This window comes from Gavialis gangeticus, unplaced genomic scaffold, assembly GCF_001723915.1.
Source record: "Gavialis gangeticus isolate Ggan-Ray unplaced genomic scaffold, GavGan_comp1, whole genome shotgun sequence".
In the NCBI taxonomy this organism is placed as follows: domain Eukaryota; kingdom Metazoa; phylum Chordata; order Crocodylia; family Gavialidae; genus Gavialis; species Gavialis gangeticus.
The window spans coordinates 55,107,771-55,125,770 of NW_017729004.1; the positions used below are offsets into that span (position 1 = coordinate 55,107,771).

An 18,000-nucleotide genomic window follows, 5' to 3' on the forward strand; every position below is an offset into this window, starting at 1 on the left:
TATGTGCAGTTCTACACTTGCATGGATTTATCACTCAAGGAGGGCACAAATGTCTCAGATATGTGACCATAATGTTATTCAACATAGGGCTTTTTGTCCACTAGGCACAAGTCTAATATAACAAACTGAACATGTTTACTTTTAAGAAAGTGCTAATATTGCACTGAAACCTTAAAAGCATTTCAGAGCACTCTGGTCAAGAATGGCTATCTAACATTATGTTGTCATAACAACTGTTGAACGTTATATTCTCATGCAACATGATGTTTCCCATGAAATCCTATCTTCTGCTGTAAATCAGAGATTTGAAATGCAAGACTTGGGCAATACAGGTAGATGTTATACTGGATATTAAATATGCCGTCCAGACAATTATTTTAAATTACTGGTTTATGACATGACAACAAAGAGAACAACGTGGATTCAGTTCCAAAGTGTAAGGGATAGTCTGTGATAAACTATGCGTAAATCATTATATTTCCTGCAGAGAACACTGCATTCAATATATTTTTGCTATTTCTTTTTTACCATTACATTACAGCCTATTTAAAAAAGTTAAAAAAAATAACATTCCTTACAAATATTATATAACAAAAAAGAAATTTCAGAGGTGCACATTACAGTGAAATATCTATTAATTTGGATGGTTGGAAGCCAGTCACAAATAGGTATTCCTTTTGCTGTCTTTTCAAAGCACCTCAAGACAACATATAGAAGAGTTACAAGGTATTTAACATCATAAAAGATCAAATAGCAAACTGTCAGCCACAAACTATTCTTTTTTTTGTTTAATATCTGGGGCAGCAAGTCAAAACCAACATTTTGATCGAAGTTATTCATTGACTGCACTTGCCTGATTTGGAGGCTGGATATGTTTAAAGCACTGAAACACGTGAATTCCTTGAGCAGAAACAAGAGAAGGATGCAGGGAATGTTCTGACTGGCTTGTGGCAATTAATGCAATCAAACTGCCCATTGAAATGACTTCTTTTATCACATCTTTCAAAACTGGGTAGAGAAGACAGTTTCATGAATTAAAAATATTCTGTATTTCATATATCGATACTGTGCATTTTATAGTGGAAAGGATTGTTAAAACAAATTAAATAATAATTAATACTATAATACCTTTCTGTAACGTATTATAGTATTTTCTAACTCATTGAACCATGATAGTTCAAGGAATATGCAAGAAACAAGAGGGTGTGTCTACAAGTGCACTTCAATATGCATTAGCTTATTTTAATGTGCATTAAAGCATCACAAACAACATGCTCGTTATCTTATGCACATTAAAATAGGCTAATGTGCATTTTCTAGTACCTCACAGTGGAGGTACTAGAATAAATTAAATAACTAAAGCACATTAGTGGATGTGTAGATGTGCCCAGATTGTGTTAGAGTTGGGAGAGATGTTAAATAAGCTTTCAAGCTTATTTAAATAGAAGGGTGTGCTCAAAAGCTTACCTAGCAACTTCACCACCTATACAGCTGGTCCAGTGAAAATAAAGTATCCCACCTCAGAAATCTTTATTTTTCATAACACAGTCTACTCCAATATAGATCCACTATTTTTCAGTGCTAGTCACTAATGATAATATCTACATTCTGATAATAAAGATGATTTTTTTTCTCTACTGTGAATTCTGCTTCTCTAACTGGAATTAAGATTCGGAAAGCTACTATCCTAAATCTATAACTTAGGTTATATAACAATAATATACTTGCCATATAACAATAAATATAATTATTTGTTTTACTGTATTTTGTGACAAGCTAAGAGGATGAACGCCTCTTATAAACTATCCAGAAGCTGCATCTGTATAAACTGTACAGATGCGAGAGATTCTTTGGTGATATCTTTTATTGGAAAAAAGGAAAGGCACTTTGTGCCTGAAAGTTTATCTAACATCTCTCTCAACTATACAGTTGGTTCAATTAAAAAAAAAAAGAAGATATCACCAAAACTTGTGCTTCTTACACAATTCCAAGACCATAGTGGCTGTGACCCTAACTGCATGAACTATAAAGATAGATCTTTAAGCACAGAGAGTAAGAAACCTATGAGATTTCATGGACAAAAATAAAGAAAGTATATATGCAAGGTAGATCATATAGGTTTAAAGGTTTAAAATTCTATCCGTCTGTTGTGTGTATAAAATGTATATATGAAGTATTAAAAAACTGAAAATTTACACATAATAACAAATTCTGTACATGCAATTTAAGTGAACATTTTTTAAATACAATTTCAGTGTGAATCTAGAACTTCAAAAAACACCTAATAAAAATTGTAATCTCCCTCTGCTACAAAAAGTGAAGCTCTGTGTTCACAGACTCAACTCTATATGGACAGAATTTAATACAGTTTAATATTAAAATACATTGTTGCTAATTATTTAATATTAAACCTTTTCAATGCAGAAAAATATCTGTGAAAAGATTTACTAATGGCTGAAAACAGGGGTCACATGGATATATAGTCCAGTTATTCAATTAAAGTGTCTGAGTTGTGAATATTATAATGACCAAGAGGCTAAATAAAATAAAGTGTACCAAGTAGGCACATAAAGAGGTTACGTATTCAGATAAGAAAAATATTACTTATATGTAATAATCAATGTTAATGACTTTGGTTTAAGATTCAGCTGAAGCGTGCTAAATGTTGCAGCTACTCTGAAGATGTGAACAATATAGCTGCTAAAACATCACAACTATCAAGGCCACTATGATTCGAGTACAAAAAGTTACCCAAGTTACACTACGTTTTTATCCAAACAACAAAAAAATGAAAAAAAAACCGCCACTCAGAAGCTGTTAGTACAGTACTACCATGTGCAAGTCTATTGCTCTGAACTGCTTCAGGGCTGTTCTCATGTTCTGGAGCAGAAGAAACACCAACAATGTGATCAAGATCATCCATTAAAAGAATGGATGGCTGCCGCCATGCTGCCTCTAAAAAAGCTTCCTCCACTTTTTTCCGTATATTTTCTAATCTTCTTCCTAAAATAAAAATACAGACATGGTGACAAAATGCAAATTTAAACACTGATTTTTGTCTGCTCTGGCAACAGAAAGGAGACTTGGACATATTTCAATTGGGTTCATAAGAATTTCTTCAATGGGAAGAATCTTCAGTTGGAATAGAGCTGCCTATGTTAACCCTACACTGACCTTGGCCTTTCCTTGGAAAAGGAAGTGCCAGATCACGGCCATCCAACAAAGACTCTCAGGTGCTGATACAAAATGGAGTAAGGTAAAGCAGTGTTTCACAACCAGTGTGCCATCAAAAATGAACAGGTGTGCCGTGGAATGTTGCCATGCTGTTTTTGCAGCCTGAAGGGAGCAGGGGGGACAGGAGCAGCACCCCTCCGCTGTCCACTCTGTCGCTGCCACCACCTGCTGGGCTGGGGGGAGGAGGGGGAAGAGGAGGCTGGGGGAGGACAGAGGCCCAGGGCCAGGCTCGCTCCCCCCCATCCTTACCCCTGCTGCTTTAGGGCCAGAGCCACTCCCCCTTGGGGAGCTGGCAGGGACAGAGCCCAGGGTGCATCCACTCCTGTTGTCCAGCTCCGCCATCCTCCCCTCAACCCCGCTCCCCCCCAACAGTTTGGGTTCAGGCTCGGGGCTGCTCCCCCCCACATTCCCCACCGCCCCATTCACTGCCCTCTCGCACTGCTGCCACCACCGCCTCCTCCACAAAGCGGGGGGCACAGCTGGCCTGGCCCCCCGCCTCTGTCCCCACCATCATGGTGGCGCTCTGCCACATGCCGAGACAGGCAATCAGAGTGCAAACAAAGCGTTATGGACAGACAGACTAAGGTTTTTATATATCTAGAATATTTGCTCCTATTAGGCGAGAACGACTGTAGAAGTATTACATGCTGTTACTTTTGTTCCAGCTGTTCAATATAAAAAGACATAAAGCCCTATTTGTTCCTTCTTTTTCATACCAAATGGGAAGAAATTTTGAGATGGTAATGTATGCAACTTATTGTAACTTGTGCGATGAAATGAACCTGTAAAAGTGCTCATTGCAAGGCAACAAAATCCCTTATAGAAAGAATATAAAATACTGTACAGAAAAGTCAATCAGCTAAAATACACAGCTAGATTAAAGTTTTATCATATTGTATACGTCTTGAACATAATATTAAAATGATACGCTCACTGTAAGCTTCCCTATAATAACCACTAAGTTTGAGATTGTAAGAATATCATATTCAGACCTCTTAAATCTTTACAGTCAATCACTTCCACATGAGCATCCAGTCTATCAAATGCTTCTTTGCAGATGGCCTTCGCTAATGTTGACTTTCCAGTTCCCTACGAAATAAATGTTAGATAAAATCTTCTAAAATAATAAATATAAAGAGACAGAAACTATTTCTTTCTGTTTTCCTGGACTATTCATAGCAAATACACATACTAAATAGTTGGCTGATTGTATATATGCTGATTTTTATTTATCATCAACAGCAGACACCTTACGACCTAAGCTTTGTTCAGAATGAAGTTATTGGTACAGCTCCTATTGATTCCAGTTAGATTACAACTGACATTAAATGAATCACATTGGGTACATCTACATATGAAATTAAATCGACGCAATAAACACTGGGGCAGTTTGAGTTGGAGTCAACTGCTCTCAGGTGCAGTGTCTACTTGAGTGCCTGGGACCATGAAATTTAAGCCATAGCAGGGCAGATTTGGGCTGGCAGGGGTCAGCAATGAGCTCCAGGTGGCAGCATTGGGTGGTAGAAGGGCTGCAGGAGCTAGGGTTCTGACCTCCCACTGTTTGGGCTGACTGGGTGCAATTTGCACCCAGCGGTTACTGTCTACATATGAATTTCATCATACTTATGATTCAGTCATAAGATACTACTTTCGGGGACAGTACTATCTTATGGCAGAGTTAATTAATTTACTGTGCCTTAATACTGCCGCACATGTAGACTGTGAAGCTTTACTGCAGAGCTAATTAGTCTACTCGTCAATAAAGTGCATGTCTATGCACCTACTGAGAAAAATCTAATAAGAAAAATCAATGAGAGTCAAATGTATGTAGTATTTTTGCTAGTGCTAAAGAAAAAAAAATTTTCTTCTAAATTCAAACAATAAAAGTCAAATAAAAATGGAAAGAAATAAAAAGATTAATAAGCATTTGAAGTGTCTGATCATAGTATAAAACAGTCTTTCAAAGTGGTAGAAGCTCAATTGTTGAAGATAGTTCATACTCAGGCAGCACAAATATTAAAATACATAATAACTAATCTGCCAGTCTGCTCTTATCTGCTAACCAAATAGTTCTTTTTCAGCTCTATTCTCTTTGATGCCATGAAACAGAAAAGAAATGGGTTTATTGTGCTTATTTAGAAGATTAAATTTAGTTTGAGAAAAAAACTTTTTGGCATGCAAGTGAAGAGCTGTAAACATGTACCTTTGCTCCTGTGAGCAGGACACCTCCACTGCGCAATCCCACAACAAAGCAAGCTAGCTTCTGAGACAAAGGACGTCCTAAAAGGCTGTGACTGATATGCTCAAAGGAGGATGTTCCTAATTTATCCACCCCTCTGCAGAGTAAGAAGAAGCAAATCAGTAGGCTATCTTAGACCATCCTAGTACATTAAGTTAATAACAGCTTACATGTATAGTGTTCTTTTAATCTGGACACATCATAAAGTACTTCAGATACTCGAAGAAAAAAACAACCCAAAGAAACATTATGCGATAACAACTCTCGCATTACAATAATGACATATAGAGCTGTAGATAACTTTTGCAGGATATTCCCATCCTGGTAGGGCAGGTTCTTCTGTCAGTGAAGAACCCATGTACCTGATCTACACCATCCTGTTTCCCCACCTTGGCATAGGGTATAATAGGTCAGGAAAAGAGGATATAAACAAAATGCATTGAACTTTAGCAATTGTAACATTTGCATAATAGCCTACCAAAGCTTGTCAACAGCTGCTGTACCATGGAGCAGCCCTGAAGGCCAGAGTCAATATTAGAAAAGAGTAAGTTTTCTTTAAAGCCACCTTTATTCCTTCTTAAATTCTTGGTCGATTTTGATTTGGCAGTTCTCCCCTCAGATCCAAAAACAGCTAAGCTATCAGTTTTAGATTTCAATGTAAAAAGCCAAATTAAACAAAAAGTAGACACTTCTAAGGTACCCAGGAGACTAAGTGCTATGACCCTGATTTAGTGCTAATTGTACCGAAATTCACAATCCAGTGAATTATCAACATTCTTTACTAATCCCAAGTATTGTCTCAGGTTGGCTTAAAATCGGGAGAGTGAGGACGTTATACACATGTTCCAGAAGGCATGGGGGTGGGGTGGGGGGGCACTCAGCTCCAAGAGCCGTGCTAATTAAAAGTGTCCAGAGCATCATGTATAACAGCATCCCACACTGAAAAATGGCAGCAGAGCACTCTGAACTAAAGTTCAAGCAAGCTTTTGTTTAAAACACCCCACTGACATTTTTCAGTGTGGATATGCTGATACATGTGACACTGGAGGCTGCTGCAGCACATTAATTTCCATGCTCCAGCACACTGGATTGAGTTTGCTCTGACAAACTGGATTTACAGCACATTGGAGCAGGCTCTCTGCATGTATATAGGAGCCCAGGGATTTCAAACATATGGCCTTCAGGCTGGATTCGGCCTGCAGAGCCACTTTATGTGGCCCACTGGGGGCCACCTTTTGGTCAGGCCACCAGAAGTTGGGTGAGGAATTTCTGTCAGAATTTGTAATCCTTTGGCCTCACTGGTTTTGGCCATCAGCAGTGAGCTCAGCTCACCACTGCCACCTTCCCATGCCACTTCTGGACCCTTTGTAATTTGCAATTTAATCTTTCATGAAGGCCAAATATCCTTTGATCTAGTTAATCCAACAAGAGTTGCACACAGGATTAAAAGCTATATTTACAAATGTGAAAAGCAAGGTTTTTGAAAACTTATTTACATATGACTTCAGACCTACTCAAATCATGATTTTGTGATTTTCACACAAACCATGAAAAACCATGTTTTCACGATTTTCCACTTAACTGCCAGGGTGGGGGAGGGAGGGAGGAGGAAGACAAAAAATTAATAAAAATAAAATGCTGATTTCCTGGTGGGAGCCAATGGCTACTGTGGCCTGGCCTCACAGCCCACTGATAGGGCGAAATCACCAGCATGAAGTGGAGCCACCAAGATGGCAGCTGCATCCTCCTACCTCTGCTACTGATTGGTGGAGAGGGTTGCCTTTTATGTGGCCTTGCCCCTCTCTGCCAATCAGCAATGAGGGGTGGAGATCACAAGGCCAGCAACTGGCGTGGAGGGGAGAGAGAGGCGCCATGATAAACCCATAAAAATGGCATCTGGCTTCACAATCAGCCCGTGAAATTGCCCATATGCCTCCTTGGCTTGGGTAGGTCCCTACATACAACATTCAGATATCACAGTGATAGGCTTCATACAAGGACACAATGCAACTAAAAAGAGGACAGCCAGCATTACAAGATACAGTTGCAGCATCATTACTTCACCAGCTTAAGGTAGTTTTTCATAAGGGGCAAGAGAAGTTCCAAGTTTCATTGCTCGGTAGCCTGACTCCTGGGTTTATTTCCTAACATTCTTAACAAATCAGTGGTTACCTCTCACTGCCTCAGGACCCTTCACTGCTTCCACTGTGGCCATCGAGGCCACCCCTGTGTCCTAGGCTGTATCCAGCCTGCAAGGAGGCCCCCAGTGAGTTTGACACCCCTGCCTTAAATTAACTTGGAATAATAATGACGTGGAATTAATTGGCTCAAATTGTGTTTTGCAGTTAAAGAATTGTTGAGCTGGTTTGGTTTTGTTATTTTTAAAAGAAGTTGTGCATTTTATATCCAACTAACTTTAGTTCTTAATCCATTTTCTTTCCATATTTTACTGTCAAAATGTCTCACCCTAAACTGCATAGTTTGTGCAAACGAAGGATCTTGTCTGTATCATGCATACAGTGGGTCCTGTCATCGGCAGCTTTTGTAGTCACAGGACATAACAGAACCTACAATAAGAAACAGTCATTTTTAAAAACTCAAATACCTATTTATAAGAGAAAGGAACAAATTCCTCAGAATTTGAGGAAAATTTTGTCTGATTAAACTAAACTTGAATGAAAAACTCAGATGTTTTGATAAAATATCAGATGAAGGGCGTAATCATTTCCCAGTTAGCGACCCAGTTCTTAAATGGAGGTGCTAGTACCATATGGGTATCAGTGCTTGTGTCCTCTGGGTGCATCTAAATGCCATGATGCTTTAGTACTTCCTTTTGGAAGTACTAAAGCATGGTGTAGTATGGATGCTTACTGCACCGTGTGTACAGCGCATGGATAAATTAGATTCTGTATATGGAATCTACATATTGCAGCATACTATATCCAGGGAGTGTGCCCCTGTAGCATGCCATACGGATATGTAGCATATCGCTACGTTGCCATTGGGCAACATGTAGATGTGCCCTTTGTGCGACTTTTGCCAAATATTCTAATATTGACATGTGGCAACAGTGATAAAGGGAAACTTCTTTTTAAAGTTTATTGCACAGAAATCTTTCAGCTTTGCAGAGCTCCTATAGTTTAAACAATTAAATGGCACAATTTTCTTCTCTGTTGTCACCATTCAGCAACAGAGGTGGATGTTAATATGGAAAATACAAGCACAAATTTATCAGAACTAAGGCATGGGAATGCTTGCCAAAATTGAAGATACTGGAGAAATGAGGGCGTAAGGAATGGACAAAGAACACACAAGCTGTTCAAAGACTGATAAAGTAGTATGTGCAAGGGTTGGTCTGGATGGAAAGTAACCCTTTTATTACATGGAATAAGTTATTACCACCTCCCACACATTCCACATGATTTCAGCAGTACAGTAGCTTTTATACCGGGGTGGGCAAAATGTGGCCTGGGGGCCAGATGCAGCCCGCCAGGCCATTCTATCTGGCCGGCAGGGCCCCTAAAAAAATTTAGAAAATTAATATTTATCTGCCCCTGGCTGCCTGTCATGCGGCCCTCAATGGCTTGCCAAAACTTAGTAAGTGGCCCTCCGCCTGAAATAACTGCCTGCCCCTGTTTTATACCAAGGAAAAGAGCAGACAGATGAAACAGGTATTTAAAGGCACTAAACATTAAAGTGCAGTGTTTTCACAGTCGCTCAGTGCTGGCTTATCTCTGCCTCTCTTGGTTGTACTGGGAGTTTGATCACCAACTACAATATTCATAGACACTGCTATAGAATGTAGCAATGTATAAAAGAATGTATAGTGGTAGGCTGTAGAATGTACAGGAGGTCCCGACTATCATGTAGTGCATGGGATGTTAGCAATGCCTCATGCTCTAATATGCTTGATAAGCATATATAAGGTGGTGAACACAGACTCTCTAACCTTATTTAATAACTGAAAGTAAAATGTACTGTACATAGTGAATTATTTCTTTAACAAAATGTAACAGAATTTAAATTACTTTTGATACCTGATATTATGTGATATTTACTTGTATATTTGTCTTCTGCAGCAAACTGGGACTCAACATAAAAATATTTTCTGATTTATTTTCTTCAGTGACAGAAGGCTGAAGTACACTAAGGACAAAATTCTCCATTCCTGTGGAAATACACTGAACAACTGTCATGATTCCAAATTAACTATAATTTTATTTAGTGCAAGAAAAGACACAGTAATGTACTTTCAAAATATAATGTGGAATTAATTGTTTAAAAAAATAAGAAAGGATTAAAGTAAGATCATTGCAGTTAAAGAGAAGTGGTCAACTGTTTTGTCTGAAGTTAAGCAAAAGGTAGACCAAGGTATCACCTTGAAGACTAACTTCACAGGCATGAGCCTTTGTAAGCAGCAACCTACTTTCTCAGATGTTAGTATCTGCTGAAATAGGTTGTTCCCTACAAAACCTCATCCTTTTCTGAACCAGTTAGTCTCTAAGGCCAGGTACACACATTACACTTTTAAGTGTAAGTGATTGGACACCAGTCTATACCTGTAACAGGACAGAAGTTTGGATACACAGACTGGTTTAAAAATAGTGGAACCTGGTCCAAGATTTGCACTCCCCACCAAAGGATGAATGTGTGTTCTGTACCCATCTAAATTATGCTGCTTACATAAAACTGCATAACTTGGATCAATTCTGCCTTGGGCTTTTTGAATGCATCTAAGGTGTCACCAGGCCCTACTTCTTTCCCCACTGTTAAAGAGAAATTCACATCTACAATTTAAATGGAAGAAACCATCTGTTACATCCAACTCTACATAGATTATCTTTTTAAAGAGAAAAAAATTGCCTAGGGAGATTGTATAAGGAGATATAAGGCAATAAAACCACAACAGAGGATATTGTTTTCCTTACTTTCTTTAACTCCTAGCTGTATGCAGTCTGAACCTGTTATCATCCAGGGAAAATTGTCACCAGTGTAATCCTGCAACCAGGAGTTAAAAGCTGATTTTATGTCATCTTCATGTATATCTTTATGCTACACACACACACAAAAAAAGGGAAAACAAAAATCAGCCAAGTCTGTCCCCTTCCTAATGATACTCATTTAGCACAAGTGGAATTTGTAGCTGAGAGGTGGAAGACGCTCATTTATAACCCTACATCCTGCCAACAAACCCCATGGTTTCCTATAGCCTGTCTGTGGTAAATGGCCTGGTCGGTTATATATAGCTCCTATAGGCATAACTGAGTCCTTCACCATCATAGACGTGATCATACAACTGGAAGAGACATCATCTATTCCGACCTGAAATCTGTAACATATTTATCCTGAGAACACCCTATGAGGTAGTGAGTACTATTATTCTTATTGCACAAATATGAAAAAGAGACACAGAAGGCCAGATCGGTGCCTGAATGGACTTAGATCCTAAGCTTGATGCAATTCCATCCTGCTCAAGTTCCTGAAAAAGTTGTTTATGTGTCTATTTGACTGGGATTGTGTAAAGGATGATCCTACCTTAAGCAGGGAATTGGACTAAACGAGCTCCTTTCTGGCCTTACCTTTCTATGACTCTATAAAATATTATGATTTTTGCTCTATAAAATATTATGATATTAGTAGTGACTGATATAACAAAATGCGTCAGAGAAGCCTCACTAGGTAGTATAGGGGAGAATCTCTATTGTGCCGTCTCAGTATCAGGATAAACATGTATCCTTGCATTACAGGCAGGTAAACAAGAAAAGGTTAGGCTTGAGACTTGTCTGTCACTTCTTATTAGTAGTCAACCTACTAGCACATCTAGAATCCAGATAGTAAGGCTATATATACAGCCCCGCAACTGAAAGGTGACAGAGAAATACAAAGTAATACTCTTGTGTAAAGTCTCATCTTAGTAGATGGCAGACTATTACCACACTACTATGGTGCCTCACTAATTTAGATATAACTTTGAACAATAATACCATATTTACTCAAGAGGGTAAGGGGGCTGCCTGACCCCCCAGCCACCTGATACCCCTCCCCAGACACTGCTTTCCTTGCTGTAGCAGTGGTGAGGGATGAATTTAAGATGACCCCTAATAATCAGATTCTATACCTGGAAAACATATAATTTTCCTATATACAGAATCTAATTATTGGGGGGCTGTCTTAAATTCAAGTTTCTTAGATTCAAGTAAATACAGTAATTATTGGAGAGAAAAATTGTATTAAAATGATGTATATTTCAGGTATTAGTCTTATGTGAGATGAAGTTCCCAAACCACCACCTGACAAATAGTAAACATCAACACTGATAAATTTTAACCACAGTAAATCCACCTGTTTAAAATGCATGCAAAATGACTGAGAATACCAACGCACTAGGTTCTGCGTGGGCTGCAATCTAAGAGATGCTGGAATTTTAGGGAATGACTCCAGTGACTTAATTCTGACAGACGCGTGCATTTCTATGTGCAGTTTCTTTCTCAGGCCATCTGGAATCTGAAATGTAAGTATGTAAAAGAAAAAAATAAACAGAAAAGAAATGGTCAGAAGACGATTTGATTATAACAGGGCACAAGTGGCTTCACCTGGTAGTTGTTTCATCACTGACAGCATTTTTGCGTATGATCATCAGCCTGACCTAATTTATGGTTTTAATCTGCAACAGAACTAAAAAGGAAATAATTGAACTCAAAGTAGTATTGAAACCTCTTTCCCTCCTACTCTCTTCTCCTTAATTTACTCCTTTGTCCTTGTACAAATGGTTAGACCTTGTTAATGTATTATAATGTGTTTAGACACAAACAAAAAAACATTTGAAATGAGAAATCCCTTCCTGATTTATTACAATTTAACTCTGGAAAGTGTACTTATTTCTCAAAATTTCTGCAGTTCTAATAACCATTTGTTAAAGATTCTCTTTGTTAAATACTAAAAATCATATGACTGTCTCAGCCAGTTGTATTGCATTTGGCAACTGACTTGGGCTAGATTATAGATAGCAGCATTACAGAAGTCATCTGATTTTAGTAATGAAAATATCACTATCTGGTAAAGTTTAAACACCTTAAAAATCCAGCACATATTCTTTTAAATAAGGGTGCACCAATAAAGATTTTCTTGGCCAATACCAACAGCCATTTATTAACTTGCCATATTGGCCAATACTGATCTGATAACTGATTTACAGGAATGAAGCCGAGCAGCGTGAAGTGCAGCATCCTGCTGGTAAGTCTGTTGGGGTAGAAGGGGTGTGTGTGGAGGGGGGCAGACTGAGGCCCCCATGGTGAGGAAGAGAGTGGCTGCCCAGCCAGGGCAGTGAATGGGACTGCAAGGCGGAGAACAGGACAAGAGCTGTGGGTAGTGAAAGCGGAGGGCAGAGAGGGGTGTTGGCTCCCTGCCGCTACATGGAACTCCGGAAGATGCATGGGGGGCATAAGAGGGGTAGCTATGGGGAATTTGGGGGTGGCTATAGCCACTCCAGTGCCACCCCTGCTCAGGGCACTCCACCCTTCGTACGTCCCTGCCCACCCTGCAGCACCTAGCTCCCGAGAGAAAGGCAGCAGAGTGGAATGCCCTGAACAGGGATGGTGCTAGTGGGAGGGTTTTAGCCACCCCAAAATTTCCTGTAGCCTCCCCATAGCCACCCCTTTCAGCACTGCCACCATTGTCTGTCCCATGCAGTTGAGCAACCCTGGCCCAGTTCCCCCACCAGGAAGATGCTGGCGCAGCCCCTGGCACCGAGCCTGCAGCCCACTCTCACCCCACACACAAATTTGGCAGGGAGCACATGCCCCATCATGCCTTCCCCAGGGGTGTGCACAGTGGTAGGAAGCCGCCCTCCCACCCCTAAATGAGCTACCCATGGCTTTGTCATGCACCCGGACCCAGGGTCCCATTTACCACCCCAGCTGGGCAGTGCCTGCCCCTGCCCCATCCCTCCCTCACTATGGGGGCCTTGATCTGCCACCCCATGCCCTTCCTCCACGCTCCTTCCCCCCACAAACTTACTGCCAGGATGCTGCTCTCCAAGCTGTGTGGATACTGTGGCTTTGCGCATGCATGCAGCATTTATCAGTGTCATTATCAGCCAAAAGCTGATTGCGGATAATATTAATTTTCCTGTTATCAGTGCTGATCTGATATCTGAACGATATATTGGTGCACCCCTACTTTTAAATTTAAGAAGTCAAGTTTTGTGCTTGAAATGGCAGTTAAATGATTCAATTTATTGTTTAATTATGAAGAAGTAGAGGGGCTCTGAGAAGTAAGAATGTGTGCTTTTTTAGTATAATAAAATATTTCATACCACTATTTAGCTTTTATATAGCACCAGCATTGGTCACAATGAGCTTTACTATGGAGGGTAAGTATCACTAACCTCAGTTTACAAATTAGAAAACCAAGGTGTAGAGAGGTAAACTGCTCAGAGTGAAACAGGGCTACATCAATTATGGACAGAACTGATTTTTCCCCAACACTTGAATCCATTTGCTCCCGTTTTCAATAAAAATAGTCTTTAGATACTTTATTTTCATTTTGTTGAGTTTCTAAACTGAAACATGTTGGAATGGATATTAGTCTATCAGAGCCAAGCAGCTGCTGCTATTTGGAAAGCTGCACTTGCAATTCCCAGCTGGCATCCAAAACTGAAGCCTCTGAGATAGCTGAAATGACTTTGCTGCTGGCAACAGCTCTCATTCCCACTGAAATGGACGGTGGATTAGCAGGAACAGTGAATTTAGACACTACTGTGTTAAAACATTGAAAAAGTGACTTTTTAAGCTCTTATTCCATTTTTCCTGATCCAGCAGCTGCTTCCAGGGAAGCAAGAGAAGCCAACAGTTGAGCTGTTAGACAACCAAGACTTGTGGCACCTTTCAAAACAGCATTTCTAGATGGAGATGTCCTAATAAGACCTTTAGCTTTTTAACTGTGGTCTCATTTTTAATATTCAGTTGTTAATAAACATTAAAAATATATATATTTTTATACAAGGTATAAAAACATTTCTAAAAGTAATGGCACACTTCATGTATTGCTGTGAAACATCTGTTGAAGGCTAGAGGCCAACACATGCTCTCCAGCAAGGGTAACAGGTATGTACACATAGATATCTTCAGGTTCCCTCATTTTTAAGATACATGTTAAAGAACTTTTTCATCTTTGCTGCAAAAACAAAAGATGGGAGACGTGTCCTATGTTATGGATCCTCCATGTTAGAGGGCTACTGAAAGGAGCAAGTTGCTCAAAAAAAGCAAAGGTTGGCAAAGAATAGGTACAGTGGGTACACTGTATTGGTCTTTACTTTTCTATCTTACTTAAAAAGTAACTCATAATCAACACAACTAAATAATATACTAATTAAGCGATCTCAAAAGTATCTAATAAAAAAATCCAAACATATTGTGCTCAAACTAACCCAAACTCTTCCAACATGCATGGCTTCCACATTGCTGTTATATTTTATGGGATCCTTTAGGTCTTCAAAACCAGTCCATATTATCGAAACAACAGAAATCTCATTGGATTCTTGACTGTTACTAGAACCAGGTGGGTTTCTGTCTTGTGGGCTGGTCATCTGCTTTTGCTTCTCCACTGGCAGATTCTGCTTTGCTTCTTGACACCTTTGTCTGGGGGAGAGAAGTGCAGTAATCGTCCCATAAGATACTTTAAAATTAGGCTCTAACTCAATATACTCTAGATTCCATGGAAAAACATGAACAGCATTGTGTTTTTGAAATGCTGATGTGTTCTGTTGGCTGGGAGGCTGGGACTGACATACTCTGAAAATGGCATCCATATGGATTAAGTTCAATAGCTTTTCTTTCAAGGTGCTTATCTCAAAAGTACCAGAGGAAGTGTCTTGCTTGTGTTCCAAAGTCGGAGAGAAAATGTTTCTTATTAAACCCCATATACTTGCCACTTTTGTATCAGATGTACACTGTTCAAGGACTCCTGGATTTAAACTAGATTGTTTGGCAAGAGGTTCCGTTATTTTTTCTCGTTGGTCCATTTTACTTTTGATAAATAGTTCTGGTAAAATGTCACTTCCTGACGAAGACAAATTGGTGATGTTTTCTTCATCTTGGCGCATTTTTGAACATACAAGCAGCTTTGTGTGAGGTTCTAATCTCCCATAGGGAGCAGCTGGCTTTAGTGTACCTGGATATAAGCACATGTGTTTATATAAGTTTATCCAGTCTAACCAAAAAAACCCCCCAACCCAAAAAACAAACCCCTTGGTATTATTGTCCAAAATGCTCCTGTTGCCACTTACTGATTTGGATGTAAATATGGGTGTGTTGCTCAACCCACACCGGAAAGACAGCTTTTGGAAATACTATCCGAATCTGGTCAAGAAGATGCCTTTCAAGAGAGGAAGCATGCAGCTCCTAAGACAATTTTACATTATTAGAAATCATATACTCTATGTTATACCTTGTATTTAAGATGCTGTTATGTGCTTTTAGAAGGTCAAATCTGAATTACCCAGATACAGTCTACATAGACATAGGCATTAGGGGCTGGAAGGGACCTTGCAAGATCACTGAGTCCAGCCCCTTGCACCGCCATAAGCAGGAAGTCTGTTGGGGTCAAATGATACCAGCAAGATAAACACCTAAACACCTTTTGAATGAATCCAGAGTAGGTGCTTGTACTATCTCTGGGGGAGTTTATTCAGGATGATGACGCCCCTTGTTTTGCTTGAGATGCATTGGTGGATGCATGCCAGATATTTGGTTTGCTTTGCCAGCCACAGCATTGCATTGGTAGCTCAGCGATCTAACACCACTACACTTAGAAAAATGACATCTTGAGGAGAAAAACAGCAGGTCAGTGGATTGTGAATCATAAAAATATGAGCAATTTAAACTGCTTATTACCAGTATTTCCCAATCATCTGCAGAGAGGGGCTCCACTTCTACTTGCTGACAGGACAGGACTTGGGAACAGGGTTCAAGGAATACCTGTCAAACAGTAATACCATTTAAAAATATTAAATTATCTTATTTTTAAATAAAATCTAAATGAATCTTTAATTTGAAAGAGTTAAGTCTGTTCTATTTTCCATTCTTAATGATTGTGAATTTTAATATTATTGTATGAATGAACAGCATTAAGAATATGGACTTTCTATAATAAACAAGAATGAGTACAGTGTGAAAGGAAGTAGTATCAATAGTACTATTAATTGATTATATAGCAATGAAGTTTCAACGCATATAAATTATAGTTAACTAATGGGTTATATTAAGAAAATCATCTCAAACCAAACCACAATAAAAAGGGAAGTTTATAAATGTATGTTTCTGAAATTTTAAATTAGCCTGAAAAACATGCAGTGGAAATTGGAAAACTGAAGAATACAATTGTACACAGTTACATAAGACAGGCACAGATGAAAAGAAACTACTCATTTTAAAGGGAAAAAGCTACTATTTTAAGAAAGCATTCCCAGGTGGCACCCACTCTTCAACAACACAGTTTTCAAGAAATGTCATTTGAAACTGTAAGCTGAACATCAAAAAGAATGCTGGAAGCTGTTGGTATTCAGGAAAAAGCAAATGCTTTTCAATATATTAAATAGAAAGTCTGCTTTTTTTAAAACTAAATTGTTCATTTGACAAAGATAAGCTCTTTTCAAGACAATGGCACGTCTTATTTTTTTCCCTTTAAATAGTTTTCTTGTGAAATGAAACAACTCCCAACTACCTGTCTTCTGGGAAACTGTGGCGACAGATCAGTTGCTCCAAAATAAGCAACTGACTCTTGTAGAGTTTTAAAATCTGCAGTGTATGCAGTCAAAATGCAAAATATTCATTCCTTCCTACACAACAGTAACTAGAAGGTAGGGCTGTGTGTGGCTTCAGACTGTGCTTTGGATCCGGAGAAGCTTTGGACACTTTGGCATCCGAAGCAGCCTGTCCAGATCGAAGCACTGGCTTCGTTAGGCTTTCTGAAGCAATTCAGAACTTCCGAAGAGCTTCGGAGCCGCTTTGGAGCCGCTTCGGAGCTCTGGCCATAAGGTATAACGAGGAATCAATGAAATATCTATAACTTTGATATTTTTTGTCTGATTTGTATGAAATTTGCAGGGGTGGTAGCCTCTGCTGAGAGCATGAAGCCCAAGTTTCAAGAAGATTGGTGCAGGGATTCGGGGGGAACTGCACCCCAAATTCTTGAAAGCAAAACTCATGTCATGTCTACGTGTTACAACACAGTGGGGTGAAAACTGCAGGGGTGGTAGCCCCTGCTGAGGCTACGAAGCATGCCAAGTTTCAAGGAGATAAGTGCAGGGGTTTAGGGGAACCTGCACCTCAAGCTGCAGACTGTGAAAGAACAGGGGATAGTCAGCCAGTGCGTCCTCCTGGCTACGAGCTCAAGGCCTCCAAGAGTAAAGTCTCCATGCTACAGCGGGAGCTGCCGGCATGCACCAGATCCACTTTAATATCTTGCCAGGTGAAGCAGATTGAGGGGATCGCAGTGGCTGGAGCAATATCTGGGGCCGGGCAGAGGAC

The 18,000-nt window shown here is 39.6% G+C and overlaps 1 protein-coding gene across 2 annotated transcripts in view; it reads right to left on the reverse strand.

Moving 5' to 3' along the window:
* PEX1 (peroxisomal biogenesis factor 1) overlaps positions 1-18,000 on the reverse strand; it is a 66,214-nt gene that overhangs the window by 34,254 nt on the left and 13,960 nt on the right. For both annotated transcript variants that reach the window (XR_002095836.1, XM_019508417.1), the window contains exons 3-13: positions 16,366-16,449; positions 15,759-15,873; positions 14,901-15,643; positions 11,858-11,977; positions 10,402-10,525; positions 9,532-9,641; positions 7,940-8,040; positions 5,438-5,570; positions 4,227-4,323; positions 2,833-3,003; positions 854-1,008 (exon numbers count right to left, since the gene is read on the reverse strand). Coding sequence is in view for 1 of the 2 variants with exons in the window: in XM_019508417.1 (XP_019363962.1) it covers positions 854-1,008; positions 2,833-3,003; positions 4,227-4,323; positions 5,438-5,570; positions 7,940-8,040; positions 9,532-9,641; positions 10,402-10,525; positions 11,858-11,977; positions 14,901-15,643; positions 15,759-15,873; positions 16,366-16,449 (1,953 nt within the window). In the remaining variant the exon portion in view is untranslated. The remainder of the gene's footprint in view (positions 1-853; positions 1,009-2,832; positions 3,004-4,226; positions 4,324-5,437; positions 5,571-7,939; positions 8,041-9,531; positions 9,642-10,401; positions 10,526-11,857; positions 11,978-14,900; positions 15,644-15,758; positions 15,874-16,365; positions 16,450-18,000) is intronic.